At 57.6% G+C, this 22804-nt stretch overlaps 11 protein-coding genes across 11 annotated transcripts; 6 read left to right on the top strand and 5 right to left on the bottom strand.

Moving 5' to 3' along the window:
• Positions 1-240: 240 nt before the first annotated feature.
• Positions 241-1603, top strand: TRAVEDRAFT_124337 (uncharacterized protein; the record flags this gene model as incomplete). Its single annotated transcript, XM_008040544.1, has 3 exons — positions 241-571; positions 1188-1397; positions 1476-1603. The coding sequence occupies 3 exons, from the start codon at positions 241-243 to the stop codon at positions 1601-1603; spliced, it is 669 nt and encodes a 222-aa protein (XP_008038735.1).
• Positions 1604-1747: 144 nt separating this feature from the next.
• TRAVEDRAFT_168029 (uncharacterized protein) lies at positions 1748-5856 on the bottom strand (the record flags this gene model as incomplete). Its single annotated transcript, XM_008040545.1, has 12 exons — positions 5661-5856; positions 3484-5191; positions 3276-3387; positions 3094-3212; positions 3005-3035; positions 2809-2953; positions 2523-2750; positions 2395-2457; positions 2222-2334; positions 2115-2170; positions 1875-2061; positions 1748-1820 (listed from the first exon to the last, which is right to left on the bottom strand). Exons 1-12 carry the CDS (start codon positions 5820-5822, stop codon positions 1748-1750), a joined length of 2997 nt encoding a protein of 998 aa, XP_008038736.1. The 5' UTR covers positions 5823-5856.
• A 906-nt stretch (positions 5857-6762) lies between these two features.
• TRAVEDRAFT_123437 (uncharacterized protein) lies at positions 6763-7311 on the top strand (the record flags this gene model as incomplete). Its single annotated transcript, XM_008040546.1, has 4 exons — positions 6763-6889; positions 6946-6995; positions 7053-7088; positions 7168-7311. 4 exons carry the CDS (start codon positions 6763-6765, stop codon positions 7309-7311), a joined length of 357 nt encoding a protein of 118 aa, XP_008038737.1.
• A 739-nt stretch (positions 7312-8050) lies between these two features.
• Positions 8051-11189, top strand: TRAVEDRAFT_148659 (alpha/beta-hydrolase). The gene is made up of 18 exons (XM_008040547.1): positions 8051-8219; positions 8277-8472; positions 8538-8574; positions 8653-8747; positions 8806-8843; positions 8902-8933; positions 8993-9085; positions 9137-9250; positions 9306-9376; positions 9436-9770; positions 9833-9864; positions 9921-9984; positions 10037-10141; positions 10198-10204; positions 10254-10363; positions 10416-10426; positions 10478-10639; positions 10697-11189. The coding sequence occupies exons 1-18, from the start codon at positions 8072-8074 to the stop codon at positions 11072-11074; spliced, it is 2028 nt and encodes a 675-aa protein (XP_008038738.1). The 5' UTR covers positions 8051-8071; the 3' UTR covers positions 11075-11189.
• Positions 11190-11302: 113 nt separating this feature from the next.
• Positions 11303-11503, bottom strand: TRAVEDRAFT_124118 (uncharacterized protein; the record flags this gene model as incomplete). The annotated part of the gene is made up of 1 exon (XM_008040548.1): positions 11303-11503. A coding segment is annotated over one exon (201 nt), but the record flags the coding sequence as incomplete, so codon positions are not given.
• A 942-nt stretch (positions 11504-12445) lies between these two features.
• TRAVEDRAFT_124864 (phosphatases II) lies at positions 12446-13174 on the top strand (the record flags this gene model as incomplete). Its single annotated transcript, XM_008040549.1, has 2 exons — positions 12446-12724; positions 12794-13174. 2 exons carry the CDS (start codon positions 12446-12448, stop codon positions 13172-13174), a joined length of 660 nt encoding a protein of 219 aa, XP_008038740.1.
• A 679-nt stretch (positions 13175-13853) lies between these two features.
• On the top strand, positions 13854-17181 carry TRAVEDRAFT_58724 (uncharacterized protein; the record flags this gene model as incomplete). Its single annotated transcript, XM_008040550.1, has 18 exons — positions 13854-13997; positions 14057-14410; positions 14469-14545; positions 14594-14697; positions 14754-14803; positions 14858-14874; positions 14931-14947; positions 14998-15181; positions 15235-15488; positions 15540-15569; positions 15622-15753; positions 15811-15902; positions 15957-16044; positions 16101-16171; positions 16226-16365; positions 16417-16773; positions 16825-17000; positions 17056-17181. The coding sequence occupies exons 1-18, from the start codon at positions 13993-13995 to the stop codon at positions 17179-17181; spliced, it is 2274 nt and encodes a 757-aa protein (XP_008038741.1). The 5' UTR covers positions 13854-13992.
• A 47-nt stretch (positions 17182-17228) lies between these two features.
• On the bottom strand, positions 17229-18320 carry TRAVEDRAFT_123734 (S-adenosyl-L-methionine-dependent methyltransferase; the record flags this gene model as incomplete). The annotated part of the gene is made up of 9 exons (XM_008040551.1): positions 17229-17376; positions 17437-17492; positions 17542-17582; positions 17643-17708; positions 17758-17821; positions 17878-17916; positions 17976-18108; positions 18200-18217; positions 18268-18320. 9 exons carry the CDS (start codon positions 18318-18320, stop codon positions 17229-17231), a joined length of 618 nt encoding a protein of 205 aa, XP_008038742.1.
• A 192-nt stretch (positions 18321-18512) lies between these two features.
• Positions 18513-19101, top strand: TRAVEDRAFT_29086 (uncharacterized protein). Its single transcript, XM_008039996.1, has 4 exons — positions 18513-18546; positions 18607-18707; positions 18766-18839; positions 18900-19101. The coding sequence occupies exons 1-4, from the start codon at positions 18544-18546 to the stop codon at positions 19028-19030; spliced, it is 309 nt and encodes a 102-aa protein (XP_008038187.1). The 5' UTR covers positions 18513-18543; the 3' UTR covers positions 19031-19101.
• Positions 19102-19472: 371 nt separating this feature from the next.
• Positions 19473-20604, bottom strand: TRAVEDRAFT_123240 (uncharacterized protein; the record flags this gene model as incomplete). Its single annotated transcript, XM_008040552.1, has 6 exons — positions 19473-19602; positions 19667-19838; positions 19888-19969; positions 20024-20221; positions 20279-20430; positions 20493-20604. Coding segments are annotated over 6 exons (846 nt in total), but the record flags the coding sequence as incomplete, so codon positions are not given.
• An 823-nt stretch (positions 20605-21427) lies between these two features.
• TRAVEDRAFT_168053 (40S ribosomal protein S4) lies at positions 21428-22761 on the bottom strand. Its single transcript, XM_008040553.1, has 5 exons — positions 22707-22761; positions 22421-22498; positions 22181-22361; positions 21730-22129; positions 21428-21678 (listed from the first exon to the last, which is right to left on the bottom strand). Exons 1-5 carry the CDS (start codon positions 22707-22709, stop codon positions 21552-21554), a joined length of 789 nt encoding a protein of 262 aa, XP_008038744.1. The 5' UTR covers positions 22710-22761; the 3' UTR covers positions 21428-21551.
• Positions 22762-22804: the final 43 nt, after the last annotated feature.

Consider the following 22804-nt stretch of genomic DNA (forward strand, 5'->3'; position numbering starts at 1 on the left):
GTCCGCTTTCTCGTTCAAACGCTCACGGTCCTGCCCTCCCTCCTACCTGCCTTGGAACCTGTCTCAGCAAGACACAAAATGTCGTACTCATCATATACAGGATCTTCGTCCCAACCACTAACACAATCCACCCAACCCACATTCTCTCAATCAACACTCGGCGGCCCCTCCCAGCTCTACGCATCGCAGCACGGCCCCATGAACGGCTACCCCTCTGGCCCAGCAGGGCCCTCCGCCTCCATGTCCGAGATCCTCCTTGAGCCGCTCGCTCGCCTCCAAACACTCTCGCACACCTTCTTCCAGTCGCTCGGGCCCCCGCAAAGCCGCCCGCCGCCACCGCCGTCAGTCGGCGACCTTCTATTGGTCGATGCTCAGCTTGCAGCCGCGATACAGCTCGCGCGCGCGCATCAGGTGAAGCAACGGCGGATAGAGCAGCTTAAGGATGAGGTGCTCGACCTCGACCGGCGCTGGCGCGACACCGTGCGCGCGTTGGATGAGGGCCGGCGGGAGCTCGACGCGATCGTGCGCGAGGGCGAAGAGCGGATTAAGGCTATCGATGAGGCAAAAGCAGGTGCGTTGCGCGTTCTCGGCTTCGGGTAAAATGTAGAGTATATACCAGATCTGTGAGAGTGACTCTCATTGAGACCAATGACTCCCAGTGACAGTGAGTGGTAACAGTGAGAGTCACTATGCCGAGGAGCCATATGATCAGGTCGCGCGACGCGCTATGTTGCCGCCATCACGATGTATTGTATCACGCTCATCGAGGACGAAGACTAAGTGCTCTGCCCCGCGGATGCAAAGTTACGTTCTTCGCGCTCGTCGCGCGCGCCCTCCAGCACATGTGGCGCGCCGCGTTGCGCGCGTGGACCACAAGGTCTTCTCCACCGCGAGGAGCTGCCCCCGGCCAACCCGGCAGGCTTTGTTGGACCTCGGACGACCGCGTTCAGATAGTAAGTATAATCAACGGCTTTTATCAAGCCCACATAACGAGTCCAACTGCAGGACACGTACCATAGGATGAGCCACACGAACGCGTCTGCGATATATGGCTGTCGGCTGTACTCTCGGGATATCCAGGGAGCATTGTTCTTTGTGGGAGTCGATTCTTAGCGAGAGTCACTCTCAGTGCTTTGGTTATTACTCTGAGATGTGCGCGAGTGCTCATGGGTGAATACTCCCCGCAGCGGCGATACCCTACCCCGAGCTCCTTGCGTACGCGCAGAGCCTGTCCGCGTTCACGTCCGCGCCGCCGAACATGCCCGACCTCGCACCCGGCCAGCCCCCGCCGCCACTGTTCTTCCCGCCCTTCCCGAACGAGGAGAAGATGCGGCGCGGACATATGAGCGATGAGGCGCCCCTCGGAATCCTCGGGGAGACGCACTCCGTCGGAAAACGTACGTCCCTCGCCCGTTGCTCTGATGTTTCATGCGCCCTCTGATAACACTGGTCTTTGCTTTCCCTTTGGAAAAAAGCGCCGACGGTTTCACCACAAGTCGAGCTTCCGGCGCACATTGCAGCGAACCCTTACCGACCAGACTTCCGGCCGCCACAGCAGCAGCCGTTCTTCGATCTCGACCTCGACCTCAATCCCGACTTGTAGTAGCGTATAATTTACGCGTTCGGACGGACGCTCGATTGTACAACAACAATGCCGTAAGGCGTGTAAACTGATACAAGAATGGGACGGCCGACGTGAAGAGATACATAGCGTGACAGCAGGAACACAAGACACGGCGGGGCAAGACTACGAGCTGTACACCGGGAAGGGGATGAGGGGCGGGCTCCGCGACGGGTCCTCCTCGTTCATGAATCTCCTGCTTGCATCACCAAGGTCAGCGCGCAACACACAAAGCGGAGAGCGGGAGGCGTACCGGAAAATCTGCATGTTCACGTTCGACTTGAATGCGACGAAGAGGTGCGTCGGGTCGTGCGTGTCGACCTCGGCGCAGCTGTCGCACAGGTCCTTCGGGCAGTATGCGCAGTGGAACCACTCGCCGCGGATGTGCGACATGCAGCGGTCGCACACCGCGAACTGATGCGTGAGGTTGAAAAGGTATCCTGTTCGCAGTTCCATTAGCATCTGGTCAGCAGATATGATATTGGGTGCTTACCCTTAGGATCTACGAGGTTGAATACCCCGCCAGCCGGTCCTGCAGGGGTCTTATATCTAATGAGTGTTAGCAGAGGCAGCAGCCAACAATTCAAAATGTGTTCTCACAATCGAGGTAGCGGGGGTTGCAGAACAAGCGGCCGGTCGACGGGTCGTGGGAGCTTGAAGAATACATGCCATGGATCGTGCAGAGCATACGATCGTGCTTCACATCGTTCGCACTGGAGACCCCGAATGAGCGTCTTCGGCCCCGAGGCCTGCACAAGGAAAAAGCCACATACCAGGCTGATCGACTTCGGGTACGATGAACAATTCGCGCACTGGTAGCGCACCCCCACAATGGGCTGCGCAGTCACATGGAAGGCGGGCGTCGGCGAGGAAGCACATCGGACGATGTATGGAGACGCACCTGTGCGCACCCGTCGCATGCGATTCCATGCTCGGCGGCGACTGTGGTCGCGTCGACCCGCGCGCCGGACCCGAGCACAGTATGTGAGTACGCGGAGCCGAGGGAGTTGCGCCGTGCATGGCCGTTCGGGCTAGCCGCCTGGACGTGCGCGGCATCCCTGCCCATCCACAACTTGATTGCCATCTGGCTCGTTGACTGGAGATCCGCTGTCGGGATGGGGTGGGGAATCTACGCGTGTGCATGTTGAGCCTCCAGGGCCGAGGTGCAGGGCGATGGGAATCCTCACCTTGATCATGATATGTGAGGATATGTGACCGCCATCTGGAGAGTCGAGGTTGCCTGGCAGGCCGGCCGCGTCGCAATTTTGGCAGATGTCGATGTTCTCGCACTGCGCGCAGTGGAAACGCGCTCCGACGATCTCCTGCATGCAACTGCGGACACAATTAAACTTCAAGTAGCGGGCAAAGGAAGACGAGACTCACTGTGCACAATGCACGCCTACATGCGTTAATGCTAAAGACAAGCATGTTTCAGCAACGGCCATTGACCTCGAGGTAGAAGCAGCTCCTACATGGCTCTTCGAGCGAGATCGCGTGTGTCTGGTCAATCATCCCTGAACTTGACGACGAGCTGCTACGCTGGTCTGGAACTTGCAGGAATGCGTGTGCGGGGTGGACCTCATAGACCTGCCTGTTCAGCAGTATAAATGCGTCAGCCCGCCGCTGCGCATCCACAACAACCGCCCAGACATACCTGTAGCAGGCCCGACACAGGTTGAAGTCGTCGCACGAGGCGCATTTGTACCGGTGGCTCGTAATCACGGTGTTGCACGTCGAGCACCGACAGCTTCCATTACCGCCCTGCTCTGCGGACCGAGACGCGTCAGCCCACCATCCATGCACTGCGGCTGCGCCGCGCAACCATGACCGCGCTGCTGCCGCAGCACCGATCGGACACGTACCTACGTCCTCCCATCCGTTGTGCGTCCAGCTCTTCTCGATGTAGGCATGGCGCAGCACGCCCTTCTGGCTAGGCGCAGTGCGGCGCCAGCGCGAAAGCGCGCGCTCGGCGTCTTCAGGCGACGTCCCCGGCCCCGGAGACGATCCGGGCGTAGAACTGAACTCCAGTGAGTGCTGCACGCCATACGCTTGCACGCAGTTCGAGCAGAGCTCGTAGCCCTGCGGTGCGCGGTAGTGGATCCCCGGAACGCGTAATGTGGGGCGTGTATGTCCGTTCATGCCATTTGAATGGCTGTGCGGAATTGCAGGGAGCGGCTTCCGCGCGGTGTTCAAGTTGAGTGTGCTATCTGACATCGAGCGAGAGGGATGGTCGGAGCCGCCCGAACTCCCGGAGCTTCCGGATCCGCTGCCGACGATCGTCCACGAGGAGGCCGACGAGTTGTTGTGGAATGGGGGGTACGATGCCTCCCGTTGGATGTCGATGGCGCGTGTCTTGCCCTTGGAATCACCCCAGGGCTCTGCCTCTTGTGGGCCTGGCGGTTTCTTCTCGCCACATGTCGAACATACGTACTTGATCATGTCGAGCCATACGCCGCACTTCGAACAGTTCGTGGGATGGGAGGGAGGCGCGAGGGGAGCTTCGGGCTTTAGGAAAGAAAGGACCTCTGGGGGAATGTCGGGATGAATGAAGTCGGACGCGACCGATTGTTCCTCGCCTGGACCCAAGAACGGGTTCGACACCCGGTTCGGATGGGTGAACTGAGTGGTCTGCATCGAAGTAGGACGACTGTCTCCCATCTTCTCGGCTGGGTCCGCGACGCTTTCGAATGCGTCATTGACGACCGCGCTGAAACTGTCGTCCATCCCGTAGTCGCGCGCGCCGTGCGAAGCGACAGACCCGCTACTCCCAGTGAGCGTGTACCGGTAGTTCCCGTGTTGGTTCTTCTCCAGTTCCAGGGACAAGTTGTCTTCGAGGGAGAACTCGCTCATGGACATATTATCTCCATTTAGGGTCGTGAGATGTGAACTTTGCTCCCGCAGCCAGTTCGCGCCTCGTTCTGTCTCGAAAGTCGATGCGCCGTTGAGATGGCCAGGCGATAGACCGCGCCGTTCCTCTTCCATCTTCAGGAGCGCGAACACAGAAGACGGATCCTCGGGATAGCGTGCAAGCGCGCTCTCAGGAGAGATAAAGCTTCGGCTCTGCTTCGAGCTGGTCGTGCGCGGGGCGCTGGAGATCGTGGCGACTTCCCAGTTTTCCGTGGGGTCAATAAGCGGTTCTCGACTTGGGCCCGCGACGATGGTCCTTGAACCCTTGGCCAGCAACGCCTCGTACTTGGAGCCAACATCCTTGGAGCTCACGGTCATAGCATCGTCCTCCATCTCCCGCGGGGGTATGGAAGAGTGTGAGAGCGAGAAACCGCTGCCGTTCCTATTTCTGTATTCTTCCAGACTGACGAGGGACCCAGTGTCGGACAGACTGATGCCGTCATAGTCGACAAGGATGTTGACCTTGAGGGTGATCCTGGACTGTCGGAAGCTCCGACCAGACAGAATGGAGCCGGCAGATGAAGAGGGGGCATCGTCGCCGACCTTGAAGTAGTTGATGGCTTCCGTCAGGTCGGCTTCGTTCGTAATGGGGACAGTCTCCGTGTCGTCATCGATGTATGCAATAGTAAAGGGGGTAGCGTTCAATTGATACGTCTTCTCTACCTGTATAGAAAGTCAGCTGAAAGGTCGATTACCGAGTGCGCAACGATTGAGCGAACAGCGTATCCCGGATGGTGCGCGACATGCAATGCATAATCCGAGTCGTCAACATTTCGCAGATCTACAACCACTGCCACATTCGTTCACTGCTAACTGTACGTCGAAAAACCTAGAGAGGGGCTCGACGTACAGGGTGAACCAGTGAGGCGGCGTCGGGCTCCGGCCACACAGGTAGGACCACCCGACGCGCGCACACCGGCCACATCGACCACATAGACAAAGTGGTCTACCATTTGGCGATCTGGCGATGAGGCAACCTCCAGTCGTTCCGTGGGACTTGCTCCGGTGGGCACTTCACCAGAGGGCCGGACCTTTCAGGAGATGCGCACCCTTTACACCCGACTCAGAGCGCAGCTTCCTTGACCAAGATACAACCAAGCCTCCGCCGGAGATTCGATCGGATGAAACGCACCTGTTTGCGCAGATTGTCGAAGGAGCATATCCTCGCGGAGGGGTAGGATATCTTCTTGCCGCCTCTTTCCTCGTACAGACATTTGACGACGAGGGGTTTGTCTGGGCGGGGTTCCGATCTTCCATAGCTAGATCCGCCGTACTCCGAACCTACTACCGACATTCAGGAGGGTCTGGTGGACGCTGAGAGTGGGCCCGGTGAACTGTGCATGGGAGCTGCGGACAAGCTGCATGTACATGAATCAGCCCCGGTCCGGGCTCACTGGATTACATAACGCACCATATCCGGACAATTCCATCCCGCGGCGGGCGCCTATAGCGCTTGTCCCGTCCTCGACTTGATTTTCGAGTTCTTCGCGCATCAGAGTTCCAACGACTCGCCCACATATCTGTATCTTGGCCTGGTTATGTCATTTCTCAATTGCCTTCATTTGACCGCGGCGAATGGTGTCGCTTTCATTACGATCCAACCACCTCGACCCAATAACTTGCTGGCGATCCTCAAACATGGACATTGGATCCTTTCGCCGGAGGATGGGACAAGACTGCTTGACGGATAATGGAGGTCATGCAATATAGCTGCTCTTAGTATGGTACGTCTCTGGATGCTGAGCCGCATCTATCAGTGTCCTTCTGCGCCTGTATCTGTGCACTGTCGACCTGCGGCATCCCAGTATGCCTCTCTCGCTCGTCTGTTTGCCATCGTCAGCATGGGCCGGACACTGCATCCATCATATAGAGGTATTCAAGCCTTTTTAGCGGTAAAATGGCCCCACCTAGCCCACCCCTCCGTTTCCCGAGCCGTCCTTCCATAAGCGAAGCAGCTGAGCGTAATTGTCGGTGCTATCACCGTCCTCGTGCAAGATCCTTGTACGCCTCCCGCGATTGCGCGACATGACCCGTTGATTCCACGACTAGAAGCTAAGGAAGCTTCGCGCGCATCCTAGATGACCATATCCAGGCCCGTGTCATGTGTTCTCCGGCTGCCCGATTTCGACCCAATTGCTGCGAACAGTCACTCGCCGCGCGCTACCACCACAGAGTCCACGCTCGCCGCCTGCAGGACACTGCTCATTCTGGCATCCACCGCACAAACTCCTACCATGGCCGATACATCAATCAAGCTCGTCACCGTCAACACCGCGCCGGAGCGTGCGAAGCGGCTGATTGGCCGAGTCGTCGAGGACGTGAAGGACAAGTTCACCATCGTGCACGTTGCCAACGTCGAAAGTCAGTAAAGTGACATCGATCCTCGTGATGCGGATACTGACGCGTTATGTCAACAGGAATTGAGGACGTACGAGCGACTGTAGAAAGAGAGCAGCCCAACTTGCTGGTTCGTCGCCGACTCTATTCGGCCCTGGGTATCTCGAAGCCAATACTTCGTGCACAGTTCACCGCCTCGATGTGGACCGCCGAACAAGCGCAGGTACGTCTGTGGCGTTCGAGCCATTGCAGATTCGCATGAGTCATCTAACGAACTGGGTATCTCCCCTGTGCATCTGTAGGAGATCGTCATAATTGCCAAGGATGTAGTGCCCGACATTAAGACGTTCAACATCCCCTTTGGCTTGCAAGTGGAGAAGGGGCCCGATGCCGTAGTGGAGTATATCAAAGAGCACCTGCCGGAGATTCTGGATGCCGAGTCGTGAAGGTACGATCCTACGTCGTTCAGACGTACAACCTCCGATTCTTCTTAGATCTGTGGTCCTGACGCTCGTCAGCGCGTGCACTAGCGTCTGAGGACTTGCTCACAATTGCATGGGATGCGCGCGCAGCTCCAAAATATAGCTATTGTCATGTTACGAAAGGTGCATGGCAGGTTCGACGCAGCACTACGCGCTGGCACCATTCACTTTGAGCACACGTGCTGGTACGTGTCTACTGCCCGAGGCCCGCAGCTAATCTTAGCTGGGACATCCTTACCTCTTCCACCGACCATCACGGTGGCGCATTGTACCCCCGCACTTCTCCCGTCTACAACGCGATGTCCACAAATATCTGGAATGTCTTCTTCCTATCCCTCCGCAGCCCGAGGGCCCGAAAGACATCGCGTGAGTCCGGGCGCTGATGAGCTGCTCCGCCGGCCGGCCGCAGAAGAGTAGACACCGCATGGGCAAGGTGTGGTATTTTCCCAAGGTCTACTACTGCCCGCTGCTCCGGGCCCCTCGCAGCAGACGAGTAACGCTGTCCTCACAATCGCTGCCGCTGCGATGCCATCCACAGCGCGCGTCAGCTTGGAAGTTGGAGTCACCCTGTCTGAACCCCATCCATCTATCAATATTGAAATAGTACGGCACCGTCCAGAGCGTGCCCACTGCCACATCGAGAACAAGAACAGTATATAAGGCGTCCCTAGTACGATCCACCGCAAGGCCCGGCTTCCCCTCACGGCCCACGATCCCGCTCAACATGTCACGCCTTGCGAGTGTAGCCGTGCTCCTGGCCCTCGTCGTCGCGGACGTCCACGCCGCCTACCCGCCGAGAGACGTTCCCAGCACGTTCCCCCACGACTACCCTGGCAAGCCCTCCGGCGACTTCAGCCCGGTCTGGCAGAGCTGTATGTCGCTCACACCCTTGAGAGTATCCTCGCTGACTGTTTCCCACCCATTCTCAGACTTTGAGGTCAATGGCTCGCTCCCTAATGTGACCTGGGAGCTCCCGCGCAACTTTGCAGGGAACATCCCAGTGAACAGAGCAGGGCATCCCAATGACACGCTCTTCTTCTGGGCGTTCGAGAAGGAAAATGGGTCGCTCACGGCCAGCGCGAACGACCGCGCGAGTGAGCCTTGGGGGATATGGCTCAACGGAGGGTCAGTCTCCCTCCTTCCCGCGCACCTCTAACTTGAGATCAATCGCTGATATGACGCGTTCCTAGCCCGGGATCGTCAAGTCTGATTGGTCTGACGTCTGAGGTATGCGGCTGCGTGATCAGGCGTGATCAGGATCGCCGAATCCCCAGGGTGTGGCTAACGCGGCTGTGCGGGGCGTAGAACGGACCTATTCATATCAATGCGGACTTCAGTGCACAGCAGAACAACTTCAGCTGGGACAGGCTTGCGGACTACGTCTGGGTAGACCAGCCAGTGTACGTATCTTCCTCATAACGCCATTTGCGCGGTACTCGAGCTTACGCCCATATACAGTGGCGTGGGCTTCTCGACAGCAGACTCGGCAGGATTCGGTGCGCGCAATCTGTGACATGCTTGATATGACCTGGGCGACTAACGTCAATGGGTTAGTTCATGATGAGGACGAGATGGGCAGAGATTTCGTACGTCGTGTGCAATGTCATATTGCGTGCCATTAGGACTCGGATTGACTTCCGCGCAGATGGGCTTCCTGTCAAATTTGGTGAAGGTCTTCCCGAGCCTCAAAACACGACCGCTCTACGTCACTGGCGAGAGTTACGCAGGGACATACATTGTACGATCTCAGGCTCGATATAATCCTCCCCATACTTACCTTTCCATACAGCCATACATTATGAAGACGTACTTTGGCTTGACGGACCCTCCCGTGAACATTGCGAAGTTCGCGATCGGAGACGGTACCGTCGGCTCCTTTGAGGTCTTCGAGTTGCTGCCTACTGTGAATACAGTCGCGTCTCTCGCCAGATTTTTCTGTATTGACCATATGCTTATAGGTGACAACCATCGAGACGTACCCACAGCTCATTGGGTACGACCCAGCAGTATTCGAGTTCTTCCGCGAGCAGTGCGCATCACGCTCTCCTTCTTTCGTCGCTCTAGCTGAGGTTTTTCGACGTCATGTAGGACGCACCTCTGCGGATACGACCTGAATCTCACCTACCCACAAAACGGGCATTTCCCAACCCTCACGTTCGTCGAGCCCAGCAACAACGAGGAGCCTTTCCGTTCCCTGTCCCGCTTCAACTCCCGCACGCGCCACGAGACCCGCCTTCGCGCGCGCGAGGTGCTCCGCAACGCGAAGCGCTCTGCCAAGATCGAACAGCGAGACAGCGTGGCGGTCGGAGCAGCGAAGAAGCGTGACTTGAGCGGGAGGGCCAACGGGACGATCGACCCGTGGTACGGGTGTGATATTTATGACGAGATGATCGACTATGCAGTCAATTTCTCTGCGCCGTGGAGTGAGTGCCTGCACTGCGCGTGGCATCTGCGTTGCGTACTGACATTTCACTATCTCACGCAGACGCTGCGCACGATAACTTCAATGGCTTCGACGTGAGTATTCGAGTGTCCCTTTGCGTGTGTGGCTCTGACAGGCTGGCTGCTGTTAGGTTTATCAAGTTCCTGACGCGCTGGATCCTGAAGCCAACATGGATGCCTCGTTTTTCTTCAATGGTGGGAGCATCAAGGGACTACAGTGAAGGGTCATGCTGAATTCTATGTGCAGACGCGAAGACACGCGCAGCTTTGCATGCGCCGACGAGCAAGAACTGGACGGGCTCGATCTTCTACCCGTTCCTGGGGGATCCTCTGTTCGAAGGCAACGATCCCAGTGAGATCAATCACTCGTACCATTGGAGTCTACGGAACTGACATGTATTGCTCCAGGCGTGGAGTGAGCACTTCGAGCATAAGGGAGGCAGCGTATACTGACCTGAAGCTAGACCGATGGCGTTCTTGACTGACCTCGCGGCCAACGCATCCGCGCACAACGTTTCGGTCATCCTCTACTCCGGAAACGACGACTCTCTTGTTGCGCATCGCGGTACTGAAGGTGAGCTAATGCTTTCATCTCTGTGAGATTCACACTAACCAAGAATCCATAGTGGTCATACAGGCATGCTGATCAGATTGTCGCAGCCATATGCATTTACTGAAACATAAACAGAACACGACCTTTGGTGGGATCCAAGGCTTCACTCGGCAGCCCTCGACTCCCTGGATCGACGACAATGGCGACGTCGGCGGCATCGTGCACCAGGAGCGCAACTGGACCTACGTCCTCATCGAAGGCGCAGGCCACCTCGTCCCATACACGAACCCCGGCCGAGTAGGCCTTCCTCTTCACATCGTCCAGTGACCGCATACTTATCGGTGTTGTTCGTAGGGTTTCGTCCTGCTCCGCGAGTTCATCCTCGGCAACAACCAGACCGGGCTGGTCACCAACTCGAGCGGGACCGTCAACGTTGTCGGCGGCGAGAGCAGCGCGCTCGCGGTCGACGCGATTCCTGGCCAGCTTGGGATCTTCGTCGGCTCGGGCACGACGCAGTCGACGTACACGTTCCCCTCCGCGACGATTGCAGCGTGGAGCAGCTATATCGCGACCGCAACCGTCATCCCACCAGGCGGGCTTGCCGCGTCAGGTTCCGGAAGCGCGACGGGCCCGAAGGCTACTGGGAATGGCGCTGCGCGTGGGGTGGAGGCTTGTGTTCTCTTGTTCGCTTTGTCGTTGGGTGTTGTGTTGGTTGTGGGCGGTGCTTTGTGAGTAGAATTTGGGGGGTGACACTTTCTGGGTGTACGAGCTGGAATGACTGTGATGAACGCATGTACTACACTTCCTTACGACCGTCGTACACCAATAGAAGGAACCTCTATAGTATGGGTAACATCTTAGGAGAAGGAGCGATAAGCTGGATTGTATTTCCCCTCCAGCTTATCTATGTTCTCTTGAAGGTACTATTAGTGTTACTAGCTAGGTAACATGGGGTTAGGGTTAGCGCAATGGACCAGCAACAAAAAAGGCCTGCCCAGCCCGAGGGCCGAAGCAGGACAGGGAAATATTGAGACGGTGCACGAGCCGAAGCCCGTACAAACCGCGAGGGCCCCCTGAGGACAAGGTCGCCGTGCTATGAGAGGCCCCCGTGGCCCACGAACCCTGGTACATGAAGGGGCCCGTGCCATCAAGGTAAGTATGACTTACCACAAACTCTGCAGGAGGACTTTATACCGAAGGGACGACGCACGGACCAGGCAGTTTAGGGTGGGCTGATATCGCTGCTCGCATGATACATTGATGCCCGACCGGCTGAACGTGGCGGGCCTGGGCGGGCGTATACACTGCATTTGAGCTTCGCGCGCGAGCATGCTCGCACCTCCGAGTTACGCTCAGTTCTCCTCAGCTTTGCTCAAGTATTCCAGATCTAAATACTTCTCGTCTACCTGAATCGTATGGTGTTGCGTTTGTCACAAACGAACCACGTTGACCACAGATATTTTCCTTCAGCCCCACGCGAACACGGATAACGGACGACCTGCACATCCATACTAACTTACTAGGAGCTACTAGACCAGCAGGAGAAACGTCTCGAACCCTTCAGCTGCATCGCCTGCCGTTGGCACCGACTACATCTGGAATACTCATCAAGCCCATCCCAGCGAATCCGGCATCTAAGCAAGGCGCTGTTTACCTAGGTATGTGAAATCTCACAGCGGGGCGACCCAGTGGCCCATTTCGAGACGCCTGCGTCTTACGCTGGATCGGCTCATCCGTTACATGTGCGGCTCTGTGCAGCTGCGCCGAACCAGTTCGTGTGTGGTTGTCGTCACTGACCGTCGCGCCTCGACACAGCCTCTGTCCGCACACCGCTGCGCAGTGTGCACGGCATCCCACTCAAAGCGGCGATCGTCGCCACACGAGGCATTCTTCGAGAGCTACCCAGCTACCCTCTCTATTTGAGGCCGCGCTTGCGACGCTCTGGGCGCGATCCTACCTCTGGTCCCGACCACCACCACCTGGACCGCTACCACCACCTGGACCACCATGCTCTCCTTTGCCTCCTCCGTGAACAACGCTGCGCACCATATGGTCGCCGCAGCTCGCCCGTCGCACCAGTCGCACCAGTCGCGTCGCGCGGCGATGATCCGCGAGGCCGCGCAGACCCCGTCCGAAATCACCTCCAGACTGTACCTGTCTGGGCTCTACACGGCCGTGGACGAGGAGCAGCTCATCGCGATCGGCGTCACGCACGTCGTGTCGGTCATCGAGCACCGACCCAAGTATCCCAAAACGCTGACAAAGCTGAAGACGCTGCACATCCCCGTTGAGGACAGCGAGTACGCGGACCTACTGCAGCACCTCGAAGTCACCTCCGCGTTCATCAAGTCCGCGCTCGAGGATAGGCGCAACATCGTCCTCGTACGTCGCGCCGTTTCCGTGTGGCTTTCCGCAGCGCGCTGACCACAGGCGTTCTTCCCCTTTTTGTAGGTGCACTGCGCGATGGGCATCTCGCGCTCGCCCACTGTCGTCTGCGCGTACCTCGTCGCGCACCGCGGGATGTCCCCGCACCAGGCCCTCGAATACGTGGTCTCGCGCCGCGCAATCGTCCATCGGAACGCGGGCTTCCTGCGCCAGCTCAACATCTTCGCGAACCGCCTGCGCGGCAGCAAAAAACTGCGTCGTCCAGGCCTCCCGCCACCTCCGCCGCCTGTGCGAGTCACCGTCACACGCTCGATGACGGAGGTAGAGCGTTACGGCGCCGGCTGGGGAAGGCCAGGGCCTCAATCGCAACCGCATTCGCATTCGCGCGATGGGCGCCCTCCGCCGCCCGGGCAGATGATGACGCGACGGGGGTCGATGGGCCCGTGAACCCAAGTTGCGGACGCGCGTGGCTTCGAACGTTCATCTCGCAGCTCGGGCTTTCTCAGCGCCTGCCACCTCCCCGCGCACGCCGTCGGGCGTGGCGCGCCTTCCTCCCTTCCTCGACGCCTCGCGGCCCATTTCGGGGGCTTAGCTACGTGCTACGGGTGCCTCGTGTGGCTTGTATGAAACCCGAGGCGCGTGCCCGTGACCGCTTCCTGCATTGCGGTGTGTCTATTGGTCGCTGTGTCGGTACGCCTTTGGCAGTTGGTTCCCCGTGGATCTTACGATCCTGTACGATATCTTACTGTAAATTATGACTATTGTTCCCATAGAACCTATGACCAGCTCCATACAGAAGTCGTTGTACGAAGAGGGCCTTCCGGGGCTGCGCAGACCCGTAACTCGAAATGACATGGACTACTGCTACTCAGGTTGGGCTGAACCGGTTCGACTCGTGTGTCATTTCCGTAGCTGAGCGCGACGGATGTCAGCGAAGCTTGTTCAAATAGATCCTATGCATCCCTGATGATGTCCATATATACCGCAATACCCTATTTTCCTGGGAAGGTGGTGGTTGTCCGGATCCAGGGTTGCCCACTGGTTGCCCGCGGCGAGCGAATAGGCGCCCTTGAACATCATCCCGAGATTCCCGGAGTTGTATGCTGCTCCCATACCATCACCTCCTCTGCTGCGCCCACTCGGGCTTGCGCAACGCTGTACTCAACTTTACAACTCAAATAAACTGGTGAACTGCAATAACTCGCTACGCACACTATAGCCTCCAGATCTGAGGCTCTCGTCACAGACTTGTAGCTCCGGGAAGAATGTGGTAGGTCTAGACCTCTGGCATCTCACACCGCGTCGGACTGGCTCACTCAAGACATCCAGGGACGGCTCTTCCAACACCCAACTGCCATGGTTCAGCACCGGCAAAGACAGTCCGCTCGAGGCCGACGTTCGTGACGCCGAGGCGTACGAGTTCGTCGAGCATGGTGAGCCTCGCGCGCCTGGCCTGCTTTCACCACCGCTCGGAAAGCCTGTCGCCTACGAAGAAGGCAGCACGATCGACTGGTTGCGTGAGGAAGCGGCCGAGCGCGAGCGCAAGCGAGTGATGGGCCAGCAGCGCGGCCTGCGCGGCTTGCTTTCGCTCGTGCAGGACTCGGTCGGAATGTGGGTGGTGATCGTGCTCACGGGCATGGGGACGGGCGTGGTGGGCGCGTGGCTGGACGTGCTGGTCAGATGGTGCGTCGTTGCTTGTGCGTGTTCGCCTTGGTGCGGAGGGGTGAATGTGGCTGTGTAGGTTGGGCGACTTGAGGGAAGGGAGGTGCACGTACGGCTTCTTCTACAACCAAGTTGCGTGTTGTAGTGGGCTTGACCGTGAGTGCGCTTTTCTTGACGTGCGCGATGATACTAACCAGGAGGCAGCCGGAGAGATATGCCGCGAATGGCAGTCCTGGAGTGAATACCTCAACGTGAACAGTATCTTCGCCCAGTCGCTGTTGCAGTCTGCTATATATATTGCACTTTCGGTGAGTGCGCAGAGACATCGCTTCGCGCTCCGTGGGGCTGATAACAGGCTTTCCAGATCGCCTTTGCAGGAAGTTCGGCCATCCTGGTGAAGTCCTATGCTCCATAGTGCGCCAAGCAGCTAGTGTGCTAGGTGTGTGCGATACTGATCTATTCACGCAGTGCGTTCCATACCGGAAGTACGTCCTGAACTGCGTTGTGCGTCATACCAGTCACTCACCATACTCTGGACCAGTTCCTGAGATCAAGGCAGTAGGTCATGTTCGTTCCTTGGAGACTGTACGCTCCTCACCACGTCGTAGATTCTCAGCGGCTACGTCCTGGATGCATTCCTAGGTCCCTGGGTGCTCCTCATCAAGTCTCTAGGACTCGCACTTGCCGTCGCGTCCGGGCTCTCCTTGGGGAAGGAGGGACCTCTGGTCCACGTCGCATGCTGTTGGGCGTTCTTGCTCTCCCGCGCGTTGCCACAATTCAAGCACAACGAAGGTATGTCGCGGTACGAAATGTGCTACGCGACGTTGATAACGGCTTCCTCACAGCGCGTAAACGCAGGCTACTCGCAGCAGCCGCAGCAGCGGGAGTCTCGGTCGCATTCGGAAGCCCCTTGGGTGGAGTGCTCTTCGGTCTCGAGGAGCTAGACGCGTTTTTCGACGACGGCGACGTGATGTGGCGCGGCTTCGTCACGTCTGTTATTGCTGCTGTGTCGCTGCAGTACATTGACCCCTTTGGGACGTCGAAGCTTGTGCTCTTCCAAGTCACCGAGTCTAGGTCCGTTTGGCGGGCTTTCGAGCTTGTAAGTGCTATCTAGGCATTCGAGTGGACGGTCAATCCTCATGGCGCGCAGATACCTTGGGTGTTCCTCTCCGTCGTAGGGGTAAGCTCGTTGTATCGTATGTGCTTCAGCGATCTTACGAGCGTCACCGTAGGGCCTCCTTGGCTCGCTTTTGATTAAGCTAAACACCGCCGCTGCGGTGTACAGGCGGCATAGCATGCTTCACGAGTGGCCCATCGTGGAAGTCGTTGGCTTCACGGCCATCACGGCCGCCGTCAGCTATCCGGTACGTCGCGAGCGGGGAGTGGCTCTCTGACAATCCCGTACTAACCGATTTGGATAGATGGTGTTCATGCGAGTGCAGTCGTCCGAACTCGTTGCGAATCTGTTCCAGGAGTGCGACCCGGCCAAGGGCGACTACCACGGTCTATGCAAGTATGTGCCCCGTCGTATAGGTTGTGCGGGCCACGGACTCACTCTAGTATACAGTCCTAGCGCGATCTGGGCGAACGTCTTTCTCCTCACTCTCACTGCCCTAGCCAAGGTGGGCTTCACCGCTTGGACCTTTGGCATGATGGTGCGTTGTTCCTCACAGCTAGCACAAGGCTATCCGCTTAAAATGAACATGTGCAGGTTCCCGCCGGTATTTTCTTGCCGACTATTACCATCGGCGCAAGCCTCGGGCGCGCAGTAGGGCTGATTACGTCCGTGTAATCCCACTCAGGGTAGAGCTCTCATAGCTGATGTCTAGTTTACAGGCAGGGATTGCATAGAGCGTACCCTACAGCCTGGCTATTCGCGTCATGTCCTCCCGATCCTACCGTGCGGTGTGTATCACCCGGATTCTACGCCGTCATTGGCGCATCTGCCATGCTCGGCGGCGTCACCAGGATGACAAGTAAGTTCATATTCGTACAATTTATCGAGCGTTGGCTAACCCTCGTTCCAGTATCCCTGGTCGTCATTCTCTTCGAGCTCACCGGCGCGCTCTCGCACGTCCTCCCGATCATGATCTCCGTCATGGTCTCGAAGTGGGTCGCAGACGCGTTCGGTGAGGACGGCATCTACTCGACGTGGATCGCGATGCGCCAGTACCCGTGGCTGCCCGCGCGCGAGTTCCGCGACGACGGCCAGACGGCCGCGCACGTCATGAAGGGCGCGGCGAACCTCGTGGTGGTGCACGACGATGCGCTGCTCGGGGAGCTCGACGAGCTGGCGCGCACGCACGCGTTCCGCGGATTCCCGGTTGTGAAGGGGGACCAGTTGCTGGGCTTTGTGCTGAGGGATAAGTTGCAGGCTGCTATCGGTGCGTTGCGAGTGTTTGTGCGGTGAGACTGTGTCCTGATGAATGGCCTAGACGCAATATTCGCGGAAAACCCTGCGGGGGATCGTAGGTGCACATTCGTGCCACCGAGTCAGGCGGCGGAAGGGGACAGCAGCGTACTGAATTTGTCGTCACTGCTGGAGGAGGCCGTGCTGCAGCTGCGGAAGGATGTGCCGCTCGAGCTCGTCGTGAACATGTTCCAGAAACTGGTTCGTGCTCTTTGACCAAACATCGGAGATCCTCTCATTCACGCTTGACCCCCAGAACCTTCGACATATCCTCTTCTCCGAAGGCGGTAAGCTCACCGGTATGGTGACGAAGACCGACGTCGTCTGGCTGCTCACCGCCCAAGCATCGCATGCGGGCGCGCTCGCTGAGGACCGCCGCTAGACTATTGCCACGAATAGTGCTACATTTGCGGCTTGCACTAATTTTATTCATGTTCTGACAATGTACAGGTAGTAATGGAAGGCCTCGCCCAGTTTACGGATTTCAAGTGTCGTGCCAGGGCGGTCGAGGTACCTGCGCCGGAAGTGCGGCTGGCCGAAGGTGAGGTAGACGAAGATGCCGCCTTTGCGGAGGACTCTGTGTGAGACCCGGTCAGGTTTTGAGTCTCCATAGGGTGTCATGCCCGCCAGTGCGCACCTGAGGACTTCGTCGACCTCGCGGTTGCAGTTCTGCACGACCTCTTCCGGTGGATCCTGTCAGACGTCAGGCATTGAGTAGGAGGGTCTGCACAAAGTCGCCTACCCATACGTCTGCTTTCGCAGTCATCATAGCGTCCATAGTCCCTAGAGTGTATGACGCGTGGTAAGCGTAGTCCTTGAACGTGCAAGTTGATGAACAGGGACCTTTGTCGATAGCTACGTCGAAAGTATCGTCGTCAAATTTTAGGTCACGGATGTCCATTTCGTGCCCTTAGCAAAGTTAGAAATCAAGGACTGTTCAGAAGGATAAGGTAATTACATTCCATCTCTGGTCGGTCCTGCGCGTTCTTGTGACGCATTTTCTCTATGAGGATCCCGGAGTACTGCTCGACCGGTGCCGATGAGCAGAATGTAGCGGCACGATGGTCGACGGACTGACATCGGTGTTCACAATGTTCTTGTACTCGTCATCGTACATCTATGTCTGCATGAGCACGTCCGATCTGCTCAGAACATAAAACTGAACGCTCTGCGTACATCCTGCGACAAGGTCGAGTTGCCGCATCCGAGCATCAGGATCCTTGCCGATTTCTCGGGGATGAGCTCGCGCATGATGTCCGCGATGTCGCTATATGACTTGAACCAGTCGAATGAGGCATCCTCGGACTCCCTAAACGAATACCCGGATGGCGTTCAGTCAGCAGCATGCAGCGGCGGCCCGCCCAGAGAACGCTCGGCGCGGTGGACGTGAATATTCTCACTGTGTATACCGCTGGTCCCTGTCGAGTTCAGCAACAGCATTTTGCTGAGAAACATACAAGACTCTTACCAGTACTCCTTCGTGCCGTACTCTTCGTTTTTCTTTGGCAAAATATCGGCCATCGTGTTCCGATCCCGCGAGTGTGGCGGAGGGAGAGACGGAACCGGATGTAAGCGGTATGAGGAGATTTCACGCGTCTTTCCTAGATCTACGATCAGGACCGGGCGTCTAACGGCGTGCGGGGTAAATAAGCGTTGCGCACACGCTCGGCCGACCTCACCTCCCGCGCCCACCTTCCTTCACACCAACCTCCACGACACCCCTTCCACGTCCTCAGCGTCCGCCATGGTGAGTTCTTGTGCTGCCCGACGCGCCCCCGCACTCGCTGAACGTAGACGATCGATCTAGTCTGCATACCCCGCATATGTTATGGGCACTCTGTGCATCGTAGGCGGCCTCACCGGCTTCGCGCGCACGCGCAGCATCCCCTCTCTCGTCGCAGGCGTTGGGTAGGACCTCAACACGATTGCTCACAGAAATGGGTCCACTCACCGCGCACAACTACAGCGTCGGTGTGCTGTACCTCTGGAGCGGAGACGCAATCCGCAAGGGCACGGCCAACGGTCTGGAGGCGGCCTTCGGTAAGTCTCGCTCAGTCTGGCCATGCCGGCTACTCAACCTGATGGCAACCTTGCACCTAGGTGCCTCCGCGCTCCTGCTTCTGTCGTCGGCGCCGCGCGCTGCGAAGGGGCCAGTGCCTGCCGTCCTGACTGCGACATCGGCCGTCACGGGCTACTACTACGGCAAGACTGTGTACGCGCTCCGGCAATGAGCGCGCGGAGGGCTGCTTGTATGTACGATAGTTGTATCTCTTGGGTTATACCATGCTCGATCTGGATCATAAGTGAAAATTCGTACACTCGTACACTGCTGTTGGATATGCGGAAAGTAGTCGAGGGGTCGTAGCGCGTGGTATCGTGTGCTAGGTACATACCCTCCACCACTGCGGTCATATCGAGTCTGTACGCATGCTAAGGTTAGGCGGCCCCTATAGTTGAAGGAGAGTTTGGCAAGTAAGTCGCAACCCCTCACCTAAGCCCCAGAATGTCCCGAACCAAGCCTCGCCAATGTTCCGCATACAACTTATATATAAACACTAGTGTACATCATACAACAACAATCATACGAAGACACTACAGTCCTAATCGTTCATCATCCAGCATAAATAAGATCCCAGTTTCGTTCAAGGAGCCAGTGCGACCTGAAGGTGCCCATCAAGCCTTGGACCCGGCTGCAGCCTGGCCCAGCAGCCAACGGACGCCCTCTCTGAACTCCTCATTCCACTTCTGCGCGATCTTGGTCGGCGCGAAGATGACATTGAAGGCATGCGGCGCCCCGGGGTATCTGTGAGTTGCACCCCAGTCAGTCTCACGCAGACAGCAGCACAGAGCTGAGCACTAAGACGTACACATCCAGCTTGGTGGGGACCCCGTTCGCCTTCAGCTTCTCTGCGTACGCCAGCCCCTCGTCGCGGCACGGGTCGAGGCCACAGACTTGCATGTACGCCGGGGGCAGCCCAGCGAAGGAGGGGTAGAGGTACGGGGAGATCTCGACGTTCGTGGGCTCAGCCTTCAGAATGGCTGCCGTGCAGAGTTAAGCGCAAAATTGAGTATTCGCAGTATTGGAGACACATACCGTACGCGTTCAGCATCGCGCCGCGGGTGAAGAGCGGCGCGTCCTTGCACTGCTCCATCGACGCGAACTTGTCCTTCTCGCTGTTTGCCAAGTCAGTATTGCAACGCGGCTGTGCTTGACGTCTGGGAACGGACCTCTCTGGGACGGCAGCCGGGTGGCACAAGGCGGGCATTTGCAGGATGTACCCCGTCAGCGGGGTGCCCGCGAAGAACGGGTCGTCTTTGGCGCGGTGGACGACGACGGCCGCGAAGTTCCCACCGCTGGACTTTCCGCTGACCAGGAAGCCCTTGCGGAGGTCTGCGTGCAGCTTCTCCGGGTTGCGCGCAGTCTATGGAAGTATGAGGTCAGTGGGGAAAGACTTTGGGTGTGCACGATACAGACGAACCCATTTCAGAGCTTCGTAGACGTCGTTGAGACCCGCCGGGTAGGGGTTCTCAGGGGCGAGTCTGTAGTCAACGTTTACGACGGCAATTTGGAGCTCGACGCAAAGTATCTTGATAGAGAAGTCTTCCATCTCAAGATCGCCGTTCATGAATCCTAATAGTGAACACGGGATTAGAACGGATTCTACCAAGGAATGTAAAAGGTAGATTAATTACCTCCACCGTGGACGACCAGCAAGACCGGGAAGGTCGCGTCGTCTGCCGCCGCCGGGCGGTAGGTGCGGATAGCGAACTCGCCCGCATCGTTGGGTATCTTGTACTCGGCGACGTGGCACGCGTCCTCTGGGAATTGATATTAAGTGAGCAAACTACTCGTAAGCGTACAAGAACGGGCACATACCTGAAGGGAGGTAAGGCGCGAGGTTCTTCTTGGCGACGCCGGAGAACATAGCGGTCATCCGTGCGCGCACAACCGCAGGGTCGATGGGTCCAGTAGGCGGCGGGATGGCGGGGAGCGCGGCGATGAGCGGGGCAAGCTCAGGGTCGACGGTGGCGAGGTGGTTGTTGGACATCTTCTGTTCTGTGGGTGGTGTTGAGTAGCTGTGGTTGAGAGTTGGTTAACGTTGAACGTTGGGGAGCTGTAGGCTGTTATGTCTCTCTCCCTGGTCCAGCGCTCCTATTTATACCACTTGGACTGCCGGATTCAGTTGCAGTGAGTATGTACGTCGGACACAGCCTCCGGGAGGTGTATGTACATGGGTACCGGGTACAGGAAAGCATGCTTACGCGTTCGCGCCTCATGATGGGTGGCGCGCAGCCTGATTTGTGAGGATTATGATCTAAGATGCCACACGGAGAGTGAACCTGGCGACGCGGACAACGCCACTGAGACCGCAGACACCAGAGCTCGCGAGGAGTCATTCGGTGCCCCCAGTGGATCAGACGCGGATTGACAGCGAAGCTGCTGGTCTGAGTAAGGTCGACAGGCAGCGCAGCGATCCGCAACATACAGCTGATGGTGCTGACCAGATCTGGAAAGCGTGAGCTCTCATGCCGCCGGAGGACGATGTGGCTCGCCTCTAGGTGATAATTAAGTGAAGTCAACACCGCATCATTTGAACGCATCATTTGAACGGACTGTCCGTGCCTGGCGATATCTCTCTCCATGAACCATGCATGCAAAATTTTGGTCGCGTACTAGTGGCATACAGGGGAGCGCATAGGCATGCGTGGGCGTGATGAATGTAACATAGGAGCAATACGATACAGACCCGTTTATGACTCCGCAGCGCGTCTCCTCCGGACATCGCGCTCCTCCGCGATGGTGAGCTTGAGACCCTTGCCCTTCGGCAGGGAGACCCAAGACTTAGTGCCCTCGCCGATGACGAAGATGTTCGAGATACTAAAACAATTCAGGATCATAGTCCCACGCAAAAATTGCATAAGAGCTTACCGGGTAGCGAAGGTCCTCTCCAGGGAGTCCTTCACGTGGACAATGTCGAAGCCACCGACGTGCTTCTCGCGGTGTACGATGACACCCGCACGACCCCTGTTACGGCCACCGGTGATGAAGGCAAGGTTGCCGGTGTCGAACTTGACGAAGTCGGTGATCTTGCTCTGCTCAATGTCGAAGCGAACGGTGTCGTTGACCTTGATCGCGGGGTCGGGGTAACGGATGGTGCGGCCGTCGTGGGTGGTGACGAAAGGAACGCCCTTGTTGCCGATCGCAACCTTGCGGACCTTCAACAGCTTGTACGTTGCCTCCTCAGGCGTGATGCGGTGGATGGTGAAGCGGCCCTTAACGTCGTAGAGGAGACGGAAGTGCTCGCCCGACTTCTCGATGGAGATAACATCTATTAGGCAATCTTAGTACAGACGCGGAAAACACAGCGATGCGAACTAACCCATGAAGCCCGCGGGGTAGGTGGAGTCGGTCCTGACCTTGCCGTCGACCTTGATCAAGCGCTGCTTGACAATCGAAGTGACCTCCTTGCCAGTGAGCGCGTACTTCAGCCTGTTACGGAGGAAGATCGTGAGGGGGAGGGATTCGCGGAGCTTGTGGGGACCGGGAGAGGGACGGGGAGCCTAGGAGACGGAGAACTGCGTTTAGAGGGTTGCGAAAACAAGCATTCATGCATACGCACGTAAGTCCCGCTGAGCTTGTCCAGCATCCATGAGGACGGCGCGGCAAGACGCTTCAAGTGCTTTTTGGGTCCACGGGCCTAGAAAGACAAGCAAAAGACCGTCAGCATATGTTGCATAGAGAGTAGAGTCCCCAGAGCCGGTCGAAGAGAATCGAGTGTTGCCGCAGAGGTGCCAGGTACATCCGAAGACTGAGAGCAGCATCCACCCCTCCAGCGACGTTGTGTCCACTCCTTCCACTCTGGATTCTCCACGGACGGTTCTGGCGACGAGCAGCAGCATACTGACCATGTTGGGAGTCTTGAGGGCTTGACGTTGGCGACGGCGGCGGCCTCGTTTGCTGGTACAGGCGTTCCAAAAACTCGATAGCGTTCAGGCCTTCGGAG

The sequence above is a fragment of the Trametes versicolor genome (genome assembly GCF_000271585.1).
Source record: "Trametes versicolor FP-101664 SS1 unplaced genomic scaffold TRAVEscaffold_6, whole genome shotgun sequence".
NCBI classification, from domain to species: Eukaryota; Fungi; Basidiomycota; class Agaricomycetes; order Polyporales; family Polyporaceae; genus Trametes; species Trametes versicolor.